The 23,055-nt window shown below is 39.1% G+C and overlaps 1 protein-coding gene across 5 annotated transcripts in view; it reads left to right on the top strand.

Annotated features, from left to right (window-relative positions):
- Positions 1 to 23,055, top strand: part of scn1laa (sodium channel, voltage-gated, type I-like, alpha) — a 193,013-nt gene that overhangs the window by 156,712 nt on the left and 13,246 nt on the right. For all 5 annotated transcript variants that reach the window (XM_072579493.1, XM_072579495.1, XM_072579491.1 and 2 more), the window contains exons 23-25: positions 827 to 880; positions 11,696 to 11,833; positions 18,429 to 18,533. In XM_072579493.1, coding sequence (XP_072435594.1) covers positions 827 to 880; positions 11,696 to 11,833; positions 18,429 to 18,533 — 297 coding nt within the window. The remainder of the gene's footprint in view (positions 1 to 826; positions 881 to 11,695; positions 11,834 to 18,428; positions 18,534 to 23,055) is intronic.

Genomic DNA, 23,055 nt, shown 5'->3' on the forward strand with positions numbered 1-23,055 from the left:
TTTCTAGATGGTTATAAATCCTATCTCTTATAACCTTTTCCAACACTTTACCAACAACTCTCCTTATTATAGCTGAGAAGCAGAATGTCAGGAGTTCACCACTTATCTTCACTCTTCCAGCCCAATCGTGTGTTGTTTTCCTCCTGAAATTGATTAGATTGCTTACAGTATAGAAACAGGCCCTTTGGCCCAACAAGTCCACACCGACCCTCAGAGAGAGAGAGAGAGAGAGAGAGAGAGAGAAAAAAGTGGGTGACATGTAACTTTTGATGCAGTTGGTGAGGAACCCCATGCAAGTGATTAGGCAGCGCAGCTGACATGTAGGGATTAGTGGTGTCAGGGTTTGGGGAGAGTAATGGTGAGTGAGGGAAGATTTTGCAGGCAACAGTGAGAGTAGGGGAGTGTGATTGGAGATTGGTGCAGCAGCAGACATAGAATGAGTATGAAGTGACAGAGAAAAGGTGATGACACTTACAAAGACGGAGTGGGGAAAATCACTGATCTTCTTTTCAATGCTGTGAATTCCTCCAGACCACTGAGACTGCACTGACACATGGAAACTTAGGAAAGACCGGCATGGTCTGATGTTGTAGCCTCCACTGCTAGTCCTGAGCAAAGAGGAAGTCCCAGCACCCTGTCGATCGTGACTTCCAGGCCCCTGCCCACGAAGTAGAGTTCAATAAATGCTTTGAGAGTTAAAAGAGCAGATTGTTTTTAATTTTCATGAAGATGTTAAAATGCTAACTTGCACTAAGGACATAATTTTTCTTGCTCTATTTTATAGTTTTAAATTAAGTAATGATGCCTTTTTATGTTATTTATTTAGGCAACATTTAAAGGATGGACGGACATCATGTATGCAGCTGTTGATTCAAGAGGTGTAAGTATGCATTAGATGGTTTATTTATAGACATTCTCTTTACAAGCTCAAATGAGCAACAGCAAAAATTGCCTCTCTAATTTAGTGCAATTTGTGAATATTGCTGCAAGTATTATTAAACCATATTATTTACATGAAAGAAAAAGTCACCAGATTGTAACTGATCCCAAATATTGGGAAATAGTTTCCAGCGTACTAATCATTAATTTAAAAGGTTAGTGATTGTAGCATATATTTCACTATTCATCAAGAATTGCTACTGAATTATTATGTTTTTTTAACAAATAATTATTTTGTTTTAGTGAACATTTTGACAATCTTTTTAAATAAGTAAACTTTTGGGGTTGCTTTAAAGATGAATAAAACCAAGCAATGCTGTCAGGAAGATTGCTTGAAATTTCCAGTGCAACTCTGTTAGTGAGGCAAATTTCTTCTTGTAGAAAATTACAAGGAGCAAACACTGAAATAAATCAAGTAACTAGGACACAGAGGATATAGTTCCATGCAATAACAGACTTTATTATCCAAAGTAATTAATAATGTGATCACCAAAACTTAACTGTATATATGATCTATATGGAATACTCTGCCTAACAATTTGCTATGGAATGTGCACGAGCCAAGGTCAATACCCTCAGGATGGGAGAACAGGGAAGAAGTTACCATTTGAATAACCATTGTGAACAAGTTTCACTTGGGGTTCTGCCAATTTCAAACTTCTGGGAGTGTTTTTGCTTGGCTACTTTTTCTGCAATTAAAAGCACCCTGTTTTCAGACACAGGGTTCGCAAGTCATGGTCTCACTGCACCTATTCCCGTTTAGGAATGAATCAGATAAAGTTGGTGATCTGAATGATTTTAACAAGGCTCAAGTTGCACATTGAATGCATTCCCAACAGAGAGCCTATCGCACGTGAGGCTTGCCATGTTCCAGTCAGCATCCAGTTTTTTAAGGGATTCTATCCCTCTTACAGGAAATCTGAACTGAATGAAACAAGGATGCTTTGATTGAGGATTGCATCACTTCACAGCAGGCTAACTTCACAGTTATGGATTTAAGTGTGATGGTCGTCATTGTGTTAACTCACACAGTTTTCATAACTAAAATAGCCACATTATTCTTGATCACCAAACCATTTCACTTCTCTGTTTCCATTCAGAAAATGTATCACAGATAATGCATAAATGAAAGTCATAGTACATAGAAACTAAGCAAAATACTGAAGAAGTGCAATTGTAACTTGAACAAGATCAAGACTTGGAAAATATCCAGTTTTAGGCTGATAGTGGCAAGTAATATTCACATTACTCAAGTGCCAGGTAATGGCATTCTTTAACAAGAGAGAATCTAACCATATCCTCCTGACATCAATAACATTGCCACTATTGAATCCTGTACTATCAGTATCTGGGAGTTACCAGTGACCAGAAACTGAACAGGGCCAGCGTATAAACACGTGTCTATGAAAGAAGGTCACATGATAGGAATCTGAGGTAAGTAACTGTCCTCCTGATTGCCCAAATTATATGCAACATCTACAAGATACAAGTCAGAGCGTGATGGAATACTTTCCACTTGCCTTAATGAGTGCAGTTTCAACAACACTCAAGAAACTTACACCATTACTTCAGCATTGCTGTGGCAAATTCCTAGAGCTCCCTTCCTAACAACACTGTGTGCCTGTACCCATGGACTGCAGCCATTCATAAAGGTAGGTCACCACCACCTTCTCAAGGTCGTAGGGTTGATCAGTAAATCTGGTAAGGCAATGCCCACTTCACATGAATGAATGCGAAAAAAAATATTTGGTGTGAGTTAGTATGGATGGGTTATATGTGGATTCTAAATAATAAATGAAGATCATCACCAAACCACTATCAGAAATATGTGATAGAAATGCTTTTTATATCTGAAATTCACTTCACTCTGGTCAGTTGTTGTACAAACCATAGGTCTCCAATCAGTTACCCAAAAACCATTCTGAAGTGTTGACTTTTGAAGAAAAAAACTAACTGTCTCCCCATGTGAAATGAACAAAATACAATAAAAGTTGATTATATATATATATAAATGTGTCTGTGATGTACACAAGGGATTTGGCTTTCAATAGTCTTAATAATTGATATATAGATATATATTAAAGAGACTATTAAGACTATTGAAAGCCAAATCCTTTGCATGCATCACAGACAGCCTGTATACAATGTACATTGTGAAGGATAGTCATGGAAGTCAATACCATTTTTTTCAGGGTGAACATATTATCCACCTTATTGCATTTTTGTGCATTTTCATTTCTTCTGTGCACGCAAGTGTACAATAAATTTATTTTAAAAATTCAAGTATGATCAACTTTTCAATTTTGGGTAGAAAAGAAACAAGTCCAGGGACTCTGCAGCATAGTATTAATGTCAAGTGACAAAAGATAGATGTTGCCATCTTCATTTTCCCACCATGAGAACATTTGTGGATGGACTCTGTACTGGTGAATTCCATCAACATACTGCTGTTATACATTAACTTCCAAGTTTTCAGTTGAATGATTACAGCATCCCTGCCTTGTATTGCCTTTCCTTGTCTTTTTGCACTTTACCCACTCAGCCAGAGATACAAAGCTCATGTAACTTCTATCTTGCCTTACCTTTTAGTGCAGACACAAAAGGAAGGATGCTTGTCATGGTTGACAGCAGCTCACACTCAAAGAGAATAGTCACTTTTCAAAGGTCCTGGCACAGTAAGTCAAGGGGAGCCTCCATTACTAGTCAATGGTCAGTCTGCTGCTCAGAGAGGTTGCATTCAGGATGGTCTCCACATATAGGTCAGGATTTGAATGTCAGGAAACCCGTCACCCATTTTGAGTCTTTCCTCCTGAACAGAAAGAGACGCCAGTATTAAGGGAAGATGGAAGTGTGGCACAGTTTGCTTTTGGTGCATGTTAGTAGATACCATGGAGAGGGCATCCACAGTTAGTGCTGTCACAGATTGGAGTGGGTGACAGTGAATGAAAGAAAATGCTGCATGCAATAGTGATCATGGAAGGCTTTGGTAGAAGGTGGGTGCAATTGCAGAAATTGATTGAGTGTGAGCTATCAGAGAGAAGATGGCACTGACAAGTGGAGAAGTTCATTATCCTTCTTCCTACTGCACAATGTGTTCCTCCAGACAGCTGAGACTGCTTTAACCTGGTGGCAACATCGGATCTGACTCTCCCCACTACTGATCCTGGGTGGAAGAGGATGTTCCACCTCTGCACTACCTGATCAGCAGGTATTTCAAGTCCCTGTTGTCTGAGGTAAATGTCAGGAATCTGATAATGCTCCTCTGGCTGCATCACAGGCTTCTAAAGATGGTGCAGGTATATGGGAAGCTGCTGAATTCTGCAATATCGGCGAGTTGTTACAGGAATTGTGGGTAGTAAGATAGGGCCAGAATCAGATATCAACGATGCCGGTAGGGGCAGGATAGGTAGCTAATGAGGCATGTTTAAGCAGAACTCCCTCCAAAAGACCTGACACAACATGGAGATAGCCAAAAAAAAAGAAAATACAGCCTTTTTTTCCCCAAAGTATTCTGTCTTTCAGCTTTCTCCTTTTTTGTGATGCTCTTTGAAGTTTAACACTTTTACTGTGTTTTTGGCCTAATTGTTCTAATGCCACCTCCTTTGTCTTGTTGTTAGTTTGTTATTGTGTAATTATATCATATAAATACATTAGCTGGTATTTTCTCAGCCCTTCAGCAGCATGGGCATTGAAGAGAGCTTCGAGAATATATATCAAGAATGGAAATATTTGATTATCAACATTGAGCAAAGAATTTCCAATTTTTTGCTGAAGGTTTCAAAAGAGAATTCTTAATATCACTAACGAGTGATGACTACCTTACTTCTGTGCATTTGCACCTCTCATTAGCTTATCTTGCCTCATTTGTATGCTGTTCACAATTCTCCCATGCACTGCAGAGAAACTAGAAGAATTCTCCCATGCACTACTGAGAAACTCCAATCTCTGACACTACTAATCATGAATGCCCTCAGTGTCATTTACTCACTCACTCACTTGGGACACATGCACAACCTGTGCCACACTTCTATCTTCTGTTAATATTAGTCTCTCTTCCAGCATGAAAGTCAGAGCAGTTAGCAGGTGAGTCCAGCTCCCCACTTGTTTCTCTGCACCTCCATCATACCATCCACACATCAACATCTCACCGCAAGCAAGCTTCATGGACAACAGCTGCTCCACCGTCTCTGAGAGAAATCAGCATTAACAAAATATCAGACTCACCACATCATCATGGCTGGTCACAGATTAACTCAGAATACATCTCACCACTGTACTTTGGAACTCATGGATGCCTTACATTGCAATGTTAAAGCCAGGCCACTCTGCACAGGGACACGCACCTATTTTGTGCATCTACACAGGATGCATTTTATAGCTCTTCTGCTTGCTTTTGTAGAACACATTGCCTTGTTCTTCGTTAGAAGCTCACATCATCTCTGGTTTGCTGTGCCTTTTTCAATGAGAATTTATAGGATCAAAGCACCTCTGCCTTCCCTGGCTTTCTTTCCATAGCCAGCACTGAACAATCAAGGGGTGGACATGTTACTGTACAGCACCATGCTTATGTCAGTATCATTACTGCAGCTATGCCAGTGCCAGCTGCTTATGTGGCAAACACACAGGGTGTGCTTTGGTCAAATGACCATGTTCAAAAGTCAAAGAGGAGCATTTCTTGGTGCAGTGAACCATGGTTAGTCAAAAGGTTGACTCACTCAGTTAAGGTCAAAAAACCCTCAGCCCTTTTCCCCCTCCACATGCCTGATGAAGACTTTATGCCCAAAACCTCGACTCTCCTGCTCCTCGGATGATGCCTGGCCTGCTGTCCTTTTTCAGTGCCACACGTTTTGACTCTGAGTGTCCAGCATCTGCAGTCCTCACTTTCACTCACTTAATCTGATTAAGGGCAGTCCATACAATGTAGTGGAAATCAAGAAACCCAAGTTTAGAGAATTATACTGTTACCCTGCAGGAATAAGGACAGTGAAGGTGGGAAAACTCCAAATTTAATGGTGGAACCTAACATAGCACAGGCATTACAAAATATTTGCAGGAAGGTAGGTGTTCACAAGCTAGCATTTTGTCTGACCTCAATGGGAGTGCAGTGGATTGTTATCATGAGCATGACAGACAAATAAGCCTAGGACTGAGGGGGAAACTTGGGCAAATTACACATCAAATTGGAAGAGTTGAATGGGAATGTGGAGAGCCTGAAAGTTAATAGAGTTGATTGAAGGGTTGTTGGAACTTAATTTGGATAAATGTGAGGTATTACGTTTTTGTAAAGTGAGTAAGGGCAGGACTTGTACAGTTAATGGTACAGCCCTGGGCAATGTTGTCAAACAGAGAGATGTAGGGGCTCAGGAATGTAGTTCTTTGAAAATTTCACAACACATAGACAGGGTGGTTAAGAAGCCAATTAGCATGTTTGCCTTCATTGCTCAGACCATTGAATGTAGGAGTTGGAACATCATGTTGTGTTGCACAAGACATTGGTGAGGCCACTTTTGGAGTACTGTGTACAGTTCTGGTCATCCTTTTATACGAAGGATATTATTAAATTGGAGAGAGTTTAGAAAAGATTTACTGAGATGTTACTGGGATGGAGAATTTGAGTTATAGGGAGAGATTAGATAGAGTCTGACTATTTTCACTGGACCGTGAGAGGCCGAAGGATGACTTTACAGAGGTTTATAACATCATGAGGGATATAGATAAGGTGAATAGCAAAGGTATTTTCCCTAGGGTGGAAGATTTCAAAACTAGGAGTATATTTTTATGGTGAGAAGAGAAATATTTAAAAGGGAGCTGAGGAGCAACCTTTTCCTGGATGAAATGAATTGCCAGAGGACGTGAGAGATGCAGGTATAGGTATAACATTTAAAAGACATTTGGACAGGTACATGAAGAGAAAGGTTTAGAGGGATATGGGCAAAATGCAGGCAAATGGAACCAGTTTAGTTTGGAAAACTTGTTTGGCATAGATGAGTTGGACCAAAGGGTCTGTTTCCATGCTGTACGACTCTTACTGGGCAGATATTCAAGAGAAAATCTTGACTACCCAGCTGAGTTGTAATTTACTTACAAGAGCAAAACCTGGATAATGTGCCATCTTCAACCATACCTCAACTGCAGAATAAGCAAAAACATTGGCTACCAACACCTTCACAACAGATGGAATTTTTTTATGGGACATGGCAGATATGTTTGCAGTATGAGGTAGAATTTCATTAGTAATTGAGAAATAATCATCACCCATCATTAAATGAATGTACACTCCTTTGTGAAACATATAGATAGAATGAACTATTGTTTCCAGAGAAGTGTGTGTTCATGAATGATCAAGTAATTTCACAATCTTGTTGTGAGTGTAGGCAAAACCATATGATAAAGCACTCTCATTATCTTTGGCCTCAACTTGTCATTAAAGTGCTAAGTCTTGGTTGAACTCATGAACATAAGAGTGAAAGGCTTTCTAAAATCTAGGATACTTCTCATGAATGTGCAATGCCTCACCAAGATAACATCTAGTCTCCTTGGGCTGTATAAAGTGACTGCTTAACTCTGACATAGGTAGCTAAGTAAACAAGTCCTACAGCTAAAAGGATAATCGATTAGACATGTGATTAAAAATGCAAAATATATTTACAGATGTGAAACTATATTTAGAATAACTTGTCACTTATGCTATCTGTGTGCCTCCATGGAGGTTTTTCACATGCCCTTCCTACATACCCAGGTGCAGTACTGGGATTTGCAACTCATCTGGAGGGAGCTTGCTCTACAGTAGGCCTGGAATATTAGTGTGGATAACCCAAGGGCCATTTGTGACAAGAGGGCAGAGGCATATTGAGAGTCTCAGAGGATAGGTTGGAGGTAGAGGGGCTCGGTATCCATGGACTGTCCTGAGAGAAAATTCTGGAGGCCTGTGAGTGGTTGCTCCTCCTTCTGAGTATCCGCTGGCAGCACCCTGTCTCTTTGAGGGGCAGGGACACCTGGAGTGAATTTGAGGTCTTGCATCTCTGGCAGCTATTGAGAGTTCTGCTGAAACTGGCTTCACATGGCTGCTGCCAATCTATCCATGGAGACAGGCAAATGCATGTATGCCAGAACCAGCACTGCACTGATAATCTTGATGGACAATGTGATTGTTCACTTCCGATTAATAAGTATCTTTGACAAACCAGTTCTTTTGTCTGTTAAAGACAAAGCTATTAATGGCTGATTCCATGTGATCACCTTCTGCCAGGGCCTGAGCAGGTGACTTACTCAAACAGCTGTGGAGTAATTCCAGTGATTTGCTCTCCAGATAGTGCTCCTCAATTTAATCTAGAAAACCAAACAGCTAAAGTGAAAGTCTGTACTGGTGTGTGGTGTCGGCTAAAGCCTTTCCAATGCATCCTCTGAGGGATCTGTGGCTTCTACAGAATGGAGGATGAGCAGCTGATTGGCTACAGAGACTATATTCTTTGGGTGCCACTTTTGTAGGTTCTGCTGGTGGTCAGAGAAGAGAGGCCATTAGTTATACAACAGTGCTAGAAGGTTGAACATCATAAGAAGAAGCTAACACCAATGGAAATAGAAGTACAATGAAACTTACCTTGGTTGCTTGAACATGGAAGTCTTAGCATCCACATGGTCCAGATCGTTTCCCAGCATCTCGAGCATGGAATGGAATTAAAAGTTGCTGGACCCTTGCTGATGTATTTGTATCATTGATAGTCACAGGTAAGGTGCCAGAAGACTGGATGTTGGCTAGCGTAATACCATTATTTAAGAAAGGTGGTAAGGACAAGTCGGGGAACTGTAGATCGGTGAGCGTGGCATTGGTGGTGGGCAAGTTGTTGGAGGAAATCCTGAGGGACAGGATGTACATGTATTTGGAAAGGCAAGGACTGATTAGGGATAGTCAACATGGCTTTGTGTGTGGGAATTCATATCTCACAAACTTGATTGAGGTTTTGAAAAAGTAACAAAGAGGATTGATGAGGGCAGAGTGGTAGACATGATCTGTATGGACTTCAGTAAGGTTTTCAACAAGGTTCCCCATGGGAGACTGATTAGCAAGGTTAGATTGCATGGAATACAAGGTGAACTAACCATTTGGATACAGAACTGGCTTGAAGGTAGAAGACAGGGTGGTAGTGGAGGGTTGTTTTTCAGACTGGAGGCCTGTAACCAGTGGAGTGCCACAAGAATCGGTACTGGGCCCACTACTTTATGTCATGTATATAAATGATTTGGATATGAACATAGGAAATATAGTTAGTAAGTTTGCAGATGACACCAAAATTGGAGGTGTAGTGGACAGCGAAGAGGGTTACCTCAGATTACAAAGCGATCTTGATCAGATGAGCCAATGGGCTGAGAAGTGGCAGATGGAGTTTAATTTAGATAAATGTGAGGTACTGCGTTTTGGGAAAATAAATCTTAACAGAACTTATATATGTAATGGTAAGGTCCTAGGGAGTGTTGCTGAACAAAGAGATTTTGGATTGCAGGTTCATAGCTCCTTGAAAGTACAGTCGCAGTTAAATAGGATAGTGAAGGCGGCATTTGATATGCTTTCCTTTATTGGTCAGAGCATTGACTATAGGAGTTGAGAGGTCATGTTGCGGCTATGCAGGACGTTGGTTAGGCCAGTTTTGGAATATTTCATGCAATTCTGGTCTCCTTCCTATTGGAAGGATATTGTGGAACTTGAAAGGGTTCAGAAAAGATTTAAAGAATGTTGCCAAGGTTGGAGGATTTGAGCTGTAGGGAGAGGTTGAATAAGCTCGGGCTGTTTTCTCTGGAGCGTTGAAAACTTATCGAGGTGATCTTATAGAGATTTATAAAATCATGAGGAGCATGGATAGGATAAATAGACAAGGTCGTTTCCCCGGTGTGGGTGAGTCCAGAACTAGAGGGCATAGATTAGATTACTTACAGTGTGGAAACAGGCCCTTTGGCCCAACAAGTGTACACCGCCCCACCGAAGCGCAACGCACCCATACCCCTACATCTACCCCTTACCTAACACTAGGGGCAATTTAGCATGGCCAATTCACCTGACCTGCACATCTTTGGACTGTGGGAGGAAACCGGAGCACCCGGAGGAAACCCACGCAGACACTGGGAGAATGTGCAAACTCCACACAGTCAGTCGCCTGAGGCGGGAATTGAACCTGGGTCTCTGGCGCTGTGAGGCAGCAGTGCTAACCACTGTGCCACCATGCCGCCCACAAAGGTATAGGGTGAGAGGGGAAAGATATAAAAGAAACTTAAGGGGCAACGTTTTCACATAGAGGGTGGTGCATGTATGGAATGAGCTGCCAGAGGAATGGTGGAGGTTGATACAATTACAATATTTAAAAGGCTGCTGGATACTATATGAATAGGAAGGCTTTTGAGGGATATGGGCCAAATACTGGCAAATGGGACTAGATTAGTTTGGAATATCTGGTCAGCATGGACGAGTTGGACCGCAGGGTCCGCTTCCATGCTGTACGTCTCTATGACTCTACTCCTGCTGTGGTCTGACTGGAGCCTTGCACAGTTTTAACAAAACCTTCATACTTTTATGCTCCCATTCTATTCTCTATTACCCATTCAACGTGGATGCTACCTTTTGTGATTCTGTAACTTTCTGCAGTCTTAATCCATGTAAAGGATATTAAGCTCCTCTATTCTTCATGCCAAAGTGCTTACATTCTCCCACATTATATTCCATTTGCCAAGTTATGGCCCACTCGCTTAACCTGTCTATATGTTTTTTTTAGACTTTGATGTCATCTTCACCACATGCCTCCCCCCTATTTTTGTGTCGTTTGTAAACTTGGCTATAATACATTTTTCCTCATGCAAGTTATTACTGTATATCATAAGCAATTATGGCCCAGCACTGATCCCTGTGGCACACCACTAGTTACAGGTTGCCATTGCGAAATGTCTTCCTTATCCCAATTCTAAGTCTTCTATCAGTTAGCCAGTTCTCTATCCATGCTAAAATACTTTCTCCAATCCCATGACCTCTTATCTTATTAAGTAGCCTAACACATGGTACCTTATCAGGTACCTTCTGAAAATCCAAAAATATTATGTCTATTGCTTTCCCTTTATTTGTTCTGCTTGTTATCTCCTCAAAGATTTCTGAAATGAATCCATAACTTTCTAAAGTACCATTGAAAGAAACATTCTGAGAGCTGTGGCGGATCACAAATCTGCTTCCCTTCTTCACTGAGGTTGTGGTTAAACTATGATTACTCGACATGAACTTAGTAATCAGAGCTACTATAACTGGTACATATTTTTAAAAGATAGTTTGACCATCCTAAATGAATTATTTGAAAAATAACAGAAAGGATAGATTATGAACTTAATTACCTTAGTATACAGGTTTTCAAAAAGTAACATGAAGTCACACAAACTGGACTCCTGTAGAAAAGCTAATGAGTGCTTTATGATAGAGTAATAGTCCTGATAACGTAAACTTAAAAAGCTATATTGTCCGGACTCTTTGCCACCGATCTCTTCCTATTATTTCAAATGAAATTTGTATTATAACTCTATGCTTCGAAAGATTCGGAATTTAATTGGGCTGTTTTCCTGTGGACTATTTACTGTGGGCTATGGACAATACTGTGGATTATTTTGCCACTGTAATGTTATATACTTTGGTTATAAATTTGAATGTCAAATCAGTAGAGAACAAAATGTATACAGCATTTATTTTCAGTGTTTAAAGCTCTTTTCCCTTAATTATATTTTTCTTCAGGTGAAACAGCAGCCTGACTATGAACACAGTCTGTACATGTACTTTTATTTTGTCATCTTCATCATCTTTGGATCTTTCTTCACTCTAAATCTGTTTATTGGTGTTATCATTGACAACTTCAATCAACAGAAGAAAAAGATAAGTATTTTGCCCTATGGGAAAATTGTTATGTTCAAATGCCATGGAGTGTTACTTATGACTTTGATACTGTGTTTATAAAACATCAGTAGGATTATGGTTTTGTGCAAAATATCCTACAGGTCAAATCTGTCAGTTTTTTACATGTACAAAGTCACTCTGGGGAATATTTTCTTTTTTTAAAAAAAGAATTGTTGTACGATACCATAGGCAGGAATTTTCTCTCAGCTTCAGGGCCCCATGTCAGCCTCAAAAGGGAGTTAGAATCCCTCAGTTGGTAGGGAACAATCACCACACATTTCAACTTTCATCAGATTGGCCAATTAATGGTCAGAGAGCAGGTTTGTTATCTAAGGTAGGCAGAAGGGCTTTCAATACTGTAGGAACAGTGGCAAGACGTTCAACTCAAAAGCAACAAGTGAGTGAGAGTGTGCCCCAAATTGAGAACATCTCTCCAAGATGTTTAGATTTAAAATTAAAAGAAAGAGAGACCATTCCACAGGATGACCAGTGGCAACTGCTGAAACCGGCCTCCTCCAAACAACGGCACTGTTCCCTGCGACCTGTGGGGACCTACAGGCTGACTTGAAACTTTCAGACAGCTTCTGACAATGGATCATTGCAGAGCTCAGTTGACTACCCACTGCTTGTGGGGAAGAGTTCCAATGGGCAAAGTTTTGGGAAATGGGAATTGAATAGAGAGGTGCTTGATGACTGGTCCAGACATGATGGGTCAAAGGGCATCTCTCCATGCTGTAATACACTATGGATCTATGCTGGGGATAGGATGAAGCCAGGCAGCCAATATGCCAGCGAGTGGCATAAAATTCTGCATCTGTCCACCTCTACTCCCACCACTGAAAGTACTGAAATTCAACTCCTATTTCTGGTCATGTTTGACACATTTAATCATGTAATGATTCCTGAAACAAATGCAGAAATTGCTAGGGAAACTTAGCATTTTTCTGTTTTTGTTTCAGATCTCCAGTATCCACAGTTCTTTGTTTTGTATTGATGGAATGAGTCCTGTATTTCCTTCATGTAGTTATATTTTAATCCAATTTGTTAACCATCAGTGGCAGAAATCCAGCAATCAATTTGAAGCTGCAGTCATACGAGCATTTAGACTTAACAGGCAACTTTATTCTCTGCATTTCTCAATTTATTATAACTTTATGAATATCCTTTTTGCACCTCTGCAATAACCTTTGTTATAGCTTGAGCTACCTTTATGAGTAATAATTGTAGAACATAATTTTTGTATTCTTATTACATGCTAAACTCTTCTGCTTTTTCAGAATAATCTTTATCATTGTTTTTCTGTTCTTTGATTCTGTGCTGTTTATGATTCTGACCTCTGTGTATTGGTGTACTTCTTTGTACATTGGATTCTCACTTGTGTTCCTCATTATCTGCTCTTTTTTCCCCTATTTATTTCATCTCCTATGTATCTTCTGTAATACTTGAATCTGATTCCACGTTTATCCATTGGTTTTCCATTTGTGCAATTGACTTTTGTAATCTTTCAAATTGTGTCCCTCAAGCTGGTGATTTGCATCCAAAACAGGCACAAAGGCAACTGAATAACTGCTGCACGTTCATGCCAGCACGAGACATGAGCCTTATTTTGAGGCCCTCACCATATTAGAATGTCACAGGTGAACAGTGCATGTAAAATGTATACTCCATTGTAACTTACTTGGTCTGCGAGGGCCATTTACCATTGCACAGTTAACAGGGGAGTAGAGGGGTAATTATCCCAAGAGAGGACAGCGAGTCAGCAGTGGGCCCAAATTTTCTATCGGGTCTGGTAAGGTCGGGGAACGAAAGGCGGACTTTGATTTCTATTGGTGTTTTATTAGCAGCCATTATGTCTGCATCCTCAAAATGGGAAGATCGCTCATTTGAAACTGAAAATTGTAATCAGTGTCCTACAGTTGTCACAGGTATCTGAATGACATATTTAAGTAGCCTTGTGTCTGTTCATGGATAGGTTACTTGGTTTTTGCATAACTGCCGTAAAGTGCTTCGGGCAATCTTGGTCATAAATAGGATGACCAAGGTGCCTTCAACCCCTGCCCCTACATTTTATTCGCTGAATGAGCCAAATTTTCAGGTCAGAAATTTCCCTTGTAAGTCTTTATCTCTATTTTTAGACCTGATCCTATTTTATGCTTTGTCACTTTATCTTTTGTGTTTTTGATTATTGTTCTATACTACTAACCTTTGTTTTATTTTCCTGTTTCTGTGATCTCTAAATCTTATTCCTTCATCTGTGCATCTGACTTTTGAAATACATTTTCTTTATCGTATGAATCTGATCCTTAACTTTTGAACCTAGTTCTCTTCTGACAGTCTGGTTCTTTGTTGTTTCCTAGTTTTCTGTGAACTAAATCCTCATTCAGTTTTGAACCAATGTTCTTTTCCATTCTGTTTAACTGATTCACAGTTCTTTTAATGGAATTCCTTGTTCTGTGTGGCTTGCTCTGTTCACTTTTCTCTGTCCCGCTTACCTGATCTACTATTCTCTCTTCTGTTTCGTGTTTTGTTTAGTTTTTTCTCCTGTCTTTCCAATTCTGTGTTCTTTGTGGCCGAACAACAGTGACTGATTGCAGAATTAAGGGCAGTAACAGCAGGGAGAAGAGCTATTGACGAGGTTAGCAACCACAAATAACTCAAAACACTATGAAGCTGACAGATCCATTATATTGAATAGTATGGTATACTGAATGAGGCCCACTTCACTCATACAAGGTTATTTTTTGATTGGCTCTCAAGTACTGAATTACAACAAGGGTCTTCTGTATCATTTATTCTTTATTGTATTTCAGCTCAAGTAATTACTTATTTTTGTAATTTTATAGAGAAATGTTACAAAATTTAAATAAAACACATATATATTCAAACAAAATCATTTCTTAATTCACAAGATTCAAAATTCTGTTATATCATTTGAGGAGGCCTCTTGCAGACAGTGCAGCTGGTGAGATGGAGCAAGTGCAGATACAAATCAAAACCATTCTTTCACATGTCTTTTTAACTTAATGCCACTCCATCCGAGCCAATCAGAATTGAAACAAAGAGCATATTTCTTAGATAATTTGAATTCCATCCAAATTTAGCTCATTGTAGTTTACTGTCAGTCCCAGAACTTTGTTCCTATAGTCTTTTGTATGAAATTGATTTTTTTTCTCTGTATACATTTGACTTTGATGCAAATTTCCTGCTGGATTCCTTGATGAATTAAACATAATTTTTCCTCAGTTCAACACTTATTTTTCAATGTTAAGCAAATAGATGGAGGTAGAAAGTTGGATGGAACCCATATTGCTGTTTACCAACTAAATTCTGCAGCTGCACTGACGTTCTAGAATCTCTGACACTAGATTCAAAAACATGACCCAATTACAGGTGGATGTATTCAAATCAGACAATAATGATAATGTGATTCTCATGATGCATTTTTAATCATTACCACCAAGGCAAAACAGGCCAGTAGAAAATTAAACAGATAAATATTGACAAAACCATTGTGGTGAATGATTTGGAGATGCTGGTGTTGGACTGGGGTGTACAAAGTTACAAATCACACAACATCGGGTTATAGTCCAACAGATTTAATTGGAAGCACTAGCTTTCGGAGCACTGCTCCTTCATCAAGTGGTTGATGAAGGAGTGGTGCTCCGAAAGCTAGTGCTTCCAACTAAACCTGTTGGACTATAACCTGATGTATGTGATTTGTAACATTGTGGTGAACGTAAGTTTTGTAGGGGGACAAAAACAAAACCTGGGATTTTTTTTTTAAATGACTAGTGTACCAAGAAATGTAGAAAGAATGTTGTAGTAAGGAGGAAAATTGACTGAGGTGACTATCCTGAGATCAGGTTTTGGAGGCCTTTCTGTTTCAAACATATTTTAATATTTAGGATAAAGAAGTTTGATGTAAACTGGTTAAATGTTCACAAAAATGGAATCTAAGGAGATAACCAAAGACTCAGAAGACTCAGAAATTTTATTTTGTAAAATGTGCAGATGGACAGAACTCTGGCTCATGTAATGTGTGGATAAACTATTGTATATATTAAGAAACAGTGGTTGTAGCTTTGTGTGAAATGAAAGCAAATCAGGTTTGACACTAAATCAATTAATGTAATAAGCAGAAAATAACTAGATCCAGAGTGCACAATAGAATCTTCATCAAAGATATAACGAAGGGAATGAAAATTGCTCCTTAAACAGAAATGGGTTTCTGAGAAGCATATTCATCAATCTTTAAAAAGTTTTTAAGTGCTTGCACATTTCCCGTCCTTTGTACTTAAAAAATTTAGTCACACTTCAGCTATGGCATATTGCTTAAGGAAAATGTTTACACTTTAAAAAACAGCAAATGAAACAATATCTTCCTACAGTCCTGATCAAACAGAGCTGCCTCTCATGCCAGAAAATAATTATTTTATTCCTGGATTTTGAATATCTAACCCCTCAAATTCTAAAAATAAGTGCAATCAGCTACAAACTTCAACAATAAGTAAATATTTATGTATCCAAAAATGCTGTGCTAGGTTGCTCAAGGATATCAACAGAGAAGATGCAAAAAACTCACACTGTCATCTTAAGTCATTAGAGCACTGAAGAAAGCCATTTGGCTCATTGGGTCTATGCTGGTTATGGTGGGGGCAATCCTGTTTTGAAACAGTGGCCAGAACTGGCTGTCAAACAATCTGCATAGCAACAAAGTGTTTAGGGAGCATGTATCAAGCAACAGGACATCCAGGGTGATTTTTTCTTGTTTTTTTTTAATTAACGCTGAAGATAGAGCTGTTTTGATACTTTTAAAAAAGATCTCTTGTCATACAATTACATTTTTCAGCAGACTTCAAGATGGCGGGGGGGGGGGGGAGGTCGGTGTTCAAACTCAAATCAAGCTTATTTAATTTGAAGTGCTACATGAGTTGTAGGTCCATAACACAATTTTTAACTGATAACGGACAATAAAATACGCACTCTGCTTAATTGTATTAGATGTGGAGTGATCTGATCAATTGTGGCTGCTCTCAAACATCCATAACCCACACAAAATATCCTACTTATTGCAGTGGTCACTTATTACAAATTCCACTCTTCCTTCAAGTTTTACTTTTGTTTCAGCTTTACTGTGTGGACAGCTATCAATTCCCTACTTAAAGCCATTGACAGGGGGTGCAGTCTTTCTACCCACTGTCTAACTACTGTGTTCTCTAATTTAAAATCAGTTTTGTTCCTGGTCCCTGAGGTTGGGACCAAATGAGAGAAGGCAGGCAACACTTGCTGGGTTGAATACCTGTCTATCATTCTTTGAAAAGACAACCCCTAAATGACCATCTCTTTGGTTACCATCTGGTTAAAGATAGCAGGCAGGATCCAATAATTCAGGCACAATTGGAGTGCCAAAAACTTTATAGCTTCAGTAGCCAGACTAGGAGAAATGAGCATTGCTGAGGCAGGACAGAGAGCATGATGAACCTTGGAGTGCATAATTCTAAACGTAAATATCATAGGAGCCAAGCCAAGACATCTAGTGGAGTGGAGGGAAATCTCAGCCTACTGCAGGATGGCTGCCTATATGGAGCTGGTGGCCTTCACACATCACAGAGGGCTGCTCCACCAGCAGCAAAATAATGGCTGTGGGGAACATTTGCTCCTAAATGGGGCCTTAATTATGTACATTGACTGCCTGCCTCCATATAATTTGCATAAAGCTCACAGATCATGGTGAAAAGTGACCCCAGTGGCAGGAAAGCATAGGAAAATCATCCCAACATGGCTGCCTCATCTCGATTTCCCCCACCAACCTCTCCTGTGCTACCTCCATCATTATGGAGCTGGAGAAATCCAGTTCAGTGTTTCTTGCTAAACAGCATGTCATCTAAATTACTGAATCCTTTTGTTTGGATAAATTAAAATTTATTAAATGTAGGCACAATATGGAACGAGAAAAATAAAATCAATGTGTTCATCTAAAATGCTGATGTGGGTCTCAAGTTCAATAGAAGATTCACTTAGAGTTAAATTGCTGAAATTAGTTATACAGTTCCTATCTTAAAAGTCTATTGATAATGTTAATTCCTCATCCCTTGAAAAATTTTCTTTGGTTGCTTATGTAATTAGCTTAATTAAGACAAAGTGAAACTTGGAAACCACAAAATTAATACAATAAGAACGATGATACATAAATTAATTAGTTCAAAAAGGATTATAGAGTTATAGCATTTAATTGTATTTAGTTGTATTTTTTGTATCAATAAATTTATGAAAGGAAAAATAAACATTGTATTTTTGTGAATGTAATTGGGAAAAAAGCATGAAAGCAGATATAGTATTGTTTCTGAATATATCATAAAGGTAATTGTAAATACACACTTAAAAATTGATATATGAATAAGTAGATTAATGTAATTGTATAAATTTGATCATTTATTTTTACAATTCATATGATGTCACATTTATTGATTTAGAAGTGTTAAGTGTATTTCATAAAAATCTCTTTGGATGTCATAAAATTGGTAAACAATTTTCTATGTATATGATTATAACCAGCCTGTTTTTGTCACTTTACTTTGGAGGTCAAGATATTTTCATGACTGAAGAACAGAAGAAATATTACAATGCTATGAAAAAACTTGGCTCCAAGAAACCACAGAAACCAATACCAAGGCCCTTGGTAAGTGCTGTTAGTTTGATACAGCAGAAGTAGCAAACCAAGTAAGTAAGTTGCAACGTTATGCTTGGTATAATGTTCACATAAAAAAAACACATTGAAGAGTACAAAAGCATTAATGATTTTTTTTACTGTAGTGGTTAGCCATGGCGTGGAGTTTAATGAAAATACCCAATAAAGTAGTTGCGAAAATTCATGGGTTTTGTCCTTTAATACGGTTAGTCAGTTAGCAGCATTCTTTTTGAATGAAATCTACAAAGAATTGATGACAGATTTAGACCATTAATAAATATGTGAAAAGGTTAAAAAGCCAGGAGCAATCCGTTTTTCTCATGATTACTAGATAGGTGAGAAATTGACACAAAAAATTGAAAATTATTCTGTTTCTTATTACCTCTTTTGTGACTTTCCTTTTCTGACATGAACAAAACAGGTGGTATTGGATTGCAATATTCTTCTTGTAAAATCTTCTGTGTTATGACAATGATGGGAAGAGTGCGCTGGTAATCAAATCCTATATTCCATGAGTTGAGTCAAAAGTGTAAATGTCTTATTTAATCACCAAAGTGGTGAAAAGAAATGAAATGTCCACTAGGTTGCTTTAATCAGACAAAAACTTACTTTAGTAAGACTAATTCTTTAAACAAGTGGCAAAGATGATTGACAACTCAGCTCCTATTCATAATTAAACTATATCCTCTTCATCCCAAACACACAGACACTTATACACAGACAATACAACTCTGCAGAGCTGTCATGGGTTTGGAAAGAAATAAGTCAAAAAGGATCAACATCACTATAGTCGTAGATTCAAAAGATATAATTAGTTGACTTCTCACAAATCCTTTGATTCCCTGTCAACAAGGTCAATTGCTGGTAGTCAATCTTCAGCACAGATTTCAGATTCAGATGAAAACAGAAGTCCTGATATTTGAAATTTTCAGATCCAGTTCAACAAGAGTGAGAGAGCATTTAATTGCTTATGCTTAAAGACTTGTCTCTTATTGACAGAGAGAGCTGTTTTCTGCTGCAAGTTTCCACACCAACTTACATCTTGGGTCTGTAAAAACACACACCAACTTGACCCCAAAAGCTGTTGCTAGGTAATGAATAACATGTATCCATTGTTGTGGTTCTGTTCGCCAAGCTGGGAATTTGTCTTGCAAACGTTTCGTCCCCTGTCTAGGTGACATCCTCAGTGCTTGGGAGCCTCCTATGAAGCGCTTCTGTGCTGTTTCCTCCGGCATTTTTAGTGGCCTGTCTCTGCCGCTTCCGGTTGTCAGTTCCAGCTGTCCGCTGTAGTGGCCGGTATATTGGGTCCAGGTCGATGTGTTTGTTGATAGAATCTGTGGATGAGTGCCACTGAGCACCTAGACAGGGGACGAAACGTTTGCAAGACAAATTCCCAGCTCGGCGAACAGAACCACAACAACGAGCATCCGAGCTCCAAATCTTCTCCCAAACTTTGAACATGTATCCAATACTGAAACCTGTAAGCTTTGCTTATCTGTTTCACCGAAGTCACTTACCATTTTGTAAAGTGTCAGGAAACGACAGTGCTCCTTGACCATAAATATATTTGCATGCATTCCTAACTGTTTAATATATTGTTACTGAGATTTCATGAATAGATATGCAGTTTTTCACTGGTAAAAAATAAATATCCAGGCAGTAATTAAAATTCTGCTTACCTAGAGTTACTTCAACAATGGTGCAAGCAAACTAATTTATTTTAGTTATGAGTTGTATGTAATATTATATTAACAAGTTCAGTGTTAGCATTGAATGGGAGAAGCCTATCTGGCCAAGTAATCTCTGCCATAGAATACTAAACACAACAATTACCAATGAATGTAAAATCTATGATGAAGACATATAAACTACAACAATCCCTCATTTAATGCTCCTATAGTGTTTTTTTTATAAATGGAATGCTGAATGAAAAGCAGCATTGGGTGACAAGGATTCATGATGGCAGTGGAGGAGTTTTAGATGTTGCATACTCCACATTAAGGAAAATCATAGTATAGAGGCTATCAGTTATTTTCTTCTACTTCCGATGTTCTCATTTTTCATTTAGAACTGTGAATTAATATTGGGAATTAAATATTGAATAGCAGCTTGCTTTTAAAAAAGAAAAGAGAATAAAAGATAAATGCTAGCTGCTGGGAACTGGCCTGGAAAGGTAATGTAGGTTAATTATTTTAAGGATCCTGTAGATGATTTTCCACTGGGGTGTTGCTATGCTCAGGGACTGGCAGATCATTGGATATTGAATTGGTTAGTCAAGGGAGGACCGGCTCTGGCTGGCTAACCATAAAGAATGTTGAAGAAAGAAAGAGAAAACAAAGAGTGATCAGGCTCTGACTGGGATTTTGGTGTGGGACAGCTTGGTGATACGTTTCCTTCCCTAAAGGACTTTAGAGAAAAAAGATGAGTTTTTACAATAACCACTGTGGTTACATGATCACTATTGTCTAGCTTTTTATTCTAGACTTTCAGTGAATTCAAATTTCACCATCTTCAATGATGGGATTTTGAATCCATGTTCCCAGAAAATTGCCCTGGAGATCTGGATTATTAGTCCATGATATTACCATTATGTTGCTGCCACTCTTGAGAGGGAATAGCTTATCATTATCACAGTCAGTTAGGATATTACTTTTGAATTTGACAAGAACCATTTCGGTACAGTGGCAGGATTAGAAATCTGATTGGAGGGATTCGAGCATGCAGTTCCAGGAAAATTATGTATAGATTTTGGATACCTCAACTAGTTCAGTAACTGTCAAGGAAAGGGTATTAGGCATGGGATGGCAGCTGCAAGGATAGTGAAACCAAAGTTTGTTTTTTTGAGGTGAGGAAAGATGATGAAGGTATGAAGGAGAAAGACGAAATGCTTGAAGACAGAGAATTGTTAAAAATTAATAGCTGGGAGACAAGCTGGTGGCGAACCAGTAGGTCTGCCCTGCTGAGCTCTGCACCAGAACCCAGACAAAGTGGAGCACTTACCCTCCCTTTATTACCCAATGTGGTAGAAACTGTTATTTTTCGACCCCAAGAATTGTCCAGTGTTAGTTTAAAATTATTCGGAAAATGACCAAAGGGAAGGGACCGCGAGAATCACAACAAGCAGACGTCACCTCCCCCAACCCCCCTCAACAATGGAGGCAGCCGTAGCCACAGCGTCGGCCTCCATGATCGCCCCAGGGGACTTACCAATGGAGCAGAGCCTGATCTCGGAGTTTGTGAAACTCCGAGAGAAGATTGATTCATCGACTGAGGAGACCCAGGCCAGGCTTGAATTGATCTCGGTCATGCTGCAGAAGCATAACCAGGAGATCCAGTGTCTTGGGCAGCAGATCAACTTTCTTGTTATAAGATGTTTGTATTCTTTTTTCATACTTTATATTGTCTGAGGTGGGGCATAGCTTCAGCTAGAAGGAGTCATGGAGGGGCTAATGGGTGGTATGAGCGCCCCCAGTGGGCAAGGGGGAAAGTCTCCTTTCATTTGTGTTAAATGTTAGTATGTTGTAGAAGTAGCTGTTAGAAGTTTTGATTTGGTAGTTTTGGAAGTTGTTTTTTTAAATTTATACAAACTGTTTACGGTTTTCACTTCATGCTTCCTCCTGGGGTGGTCACGGACTCTTTCGACGATCATGGCTAGCCATTCATTTAAGTTAATTCATTGAATGTTAAAGGGAGTCATTCACCAATTAAGAGAAAAAAAATACTGTCAAGCCTTAGAAAAGAGAGGGTTGATGTAGCCTTACTGCAAGAAACACATTTAACCGATAAGGAGCATTTAAAGTTGCAACAAGGAGGGTTCGGCCAGGTGTTTTTTTTTCATCCTTTAATTCAAAAAGTAGAGGAGTTGCTATTCTCATCCCAAAGAAACTCCCATTTCAAATGTTAGGCTAAATTAAGGATAGACGTGGGTGATTTAAAATTCTTTAATCTTTAGTGCATAGAGAACATAGAACATTACAGCACAGTACAGGCCCTTCAGCCCTCGATGTTGCGCCAACCTGTCATACCAATCTGAAGCCCATCTAACCTACACTATTCCATGCACATCCATATGCTTGTCCAATGACGACTTAAAATGTACTTAAAGTTGGTGAATCTACTACTGTTGCAGGCAAAGCATTCCATACACTTAATACTCTCTGAGTAAAGAAACGACCTCTGACATCTGTCCTATATCTATCACCCCTCAGTTTAAAGCTATTCCCCCTCATGCTCGCTATCACCATTCTTGGAAAAAGGCTCTCCCTGTCCACCCTATCTAACCCTCTGATTATCTTATATGTCTCTATTAAGTCACCTCTCAACCTTCTTCTCTCTAACAAAAACAGCTTCAAGTCCCTCAGCCTTTCCTCGTAAGACCTTCCCTCCATACCAGGCAACATCCCAGTAAATCTCCTCTGCATCCTTTCCAAAGCTTCCACATCCTTCTTATAATGCGGTGACCAGAACTGTACACAATACTCCAAGTACGGCCGCACTAGAATTTTGTACAGCT

This window comes from Chiloscyllium punctatum, chromosome 10 (assembly GCF_047496795.1).
Source record: "Chiloscyllium punctatum isolate Juve2018m chromosome 10, sChiPun1.3, whole genome shotgun sequence".
Taxonomy (NCBI): domain Eukaryota; kingdom Metazoa; phylum Chordata; class Chondrichthyes; order Orectolobiformes; family Hemiscylliidae; genus Chiloscyllium; species Chiloscyllium punctatum.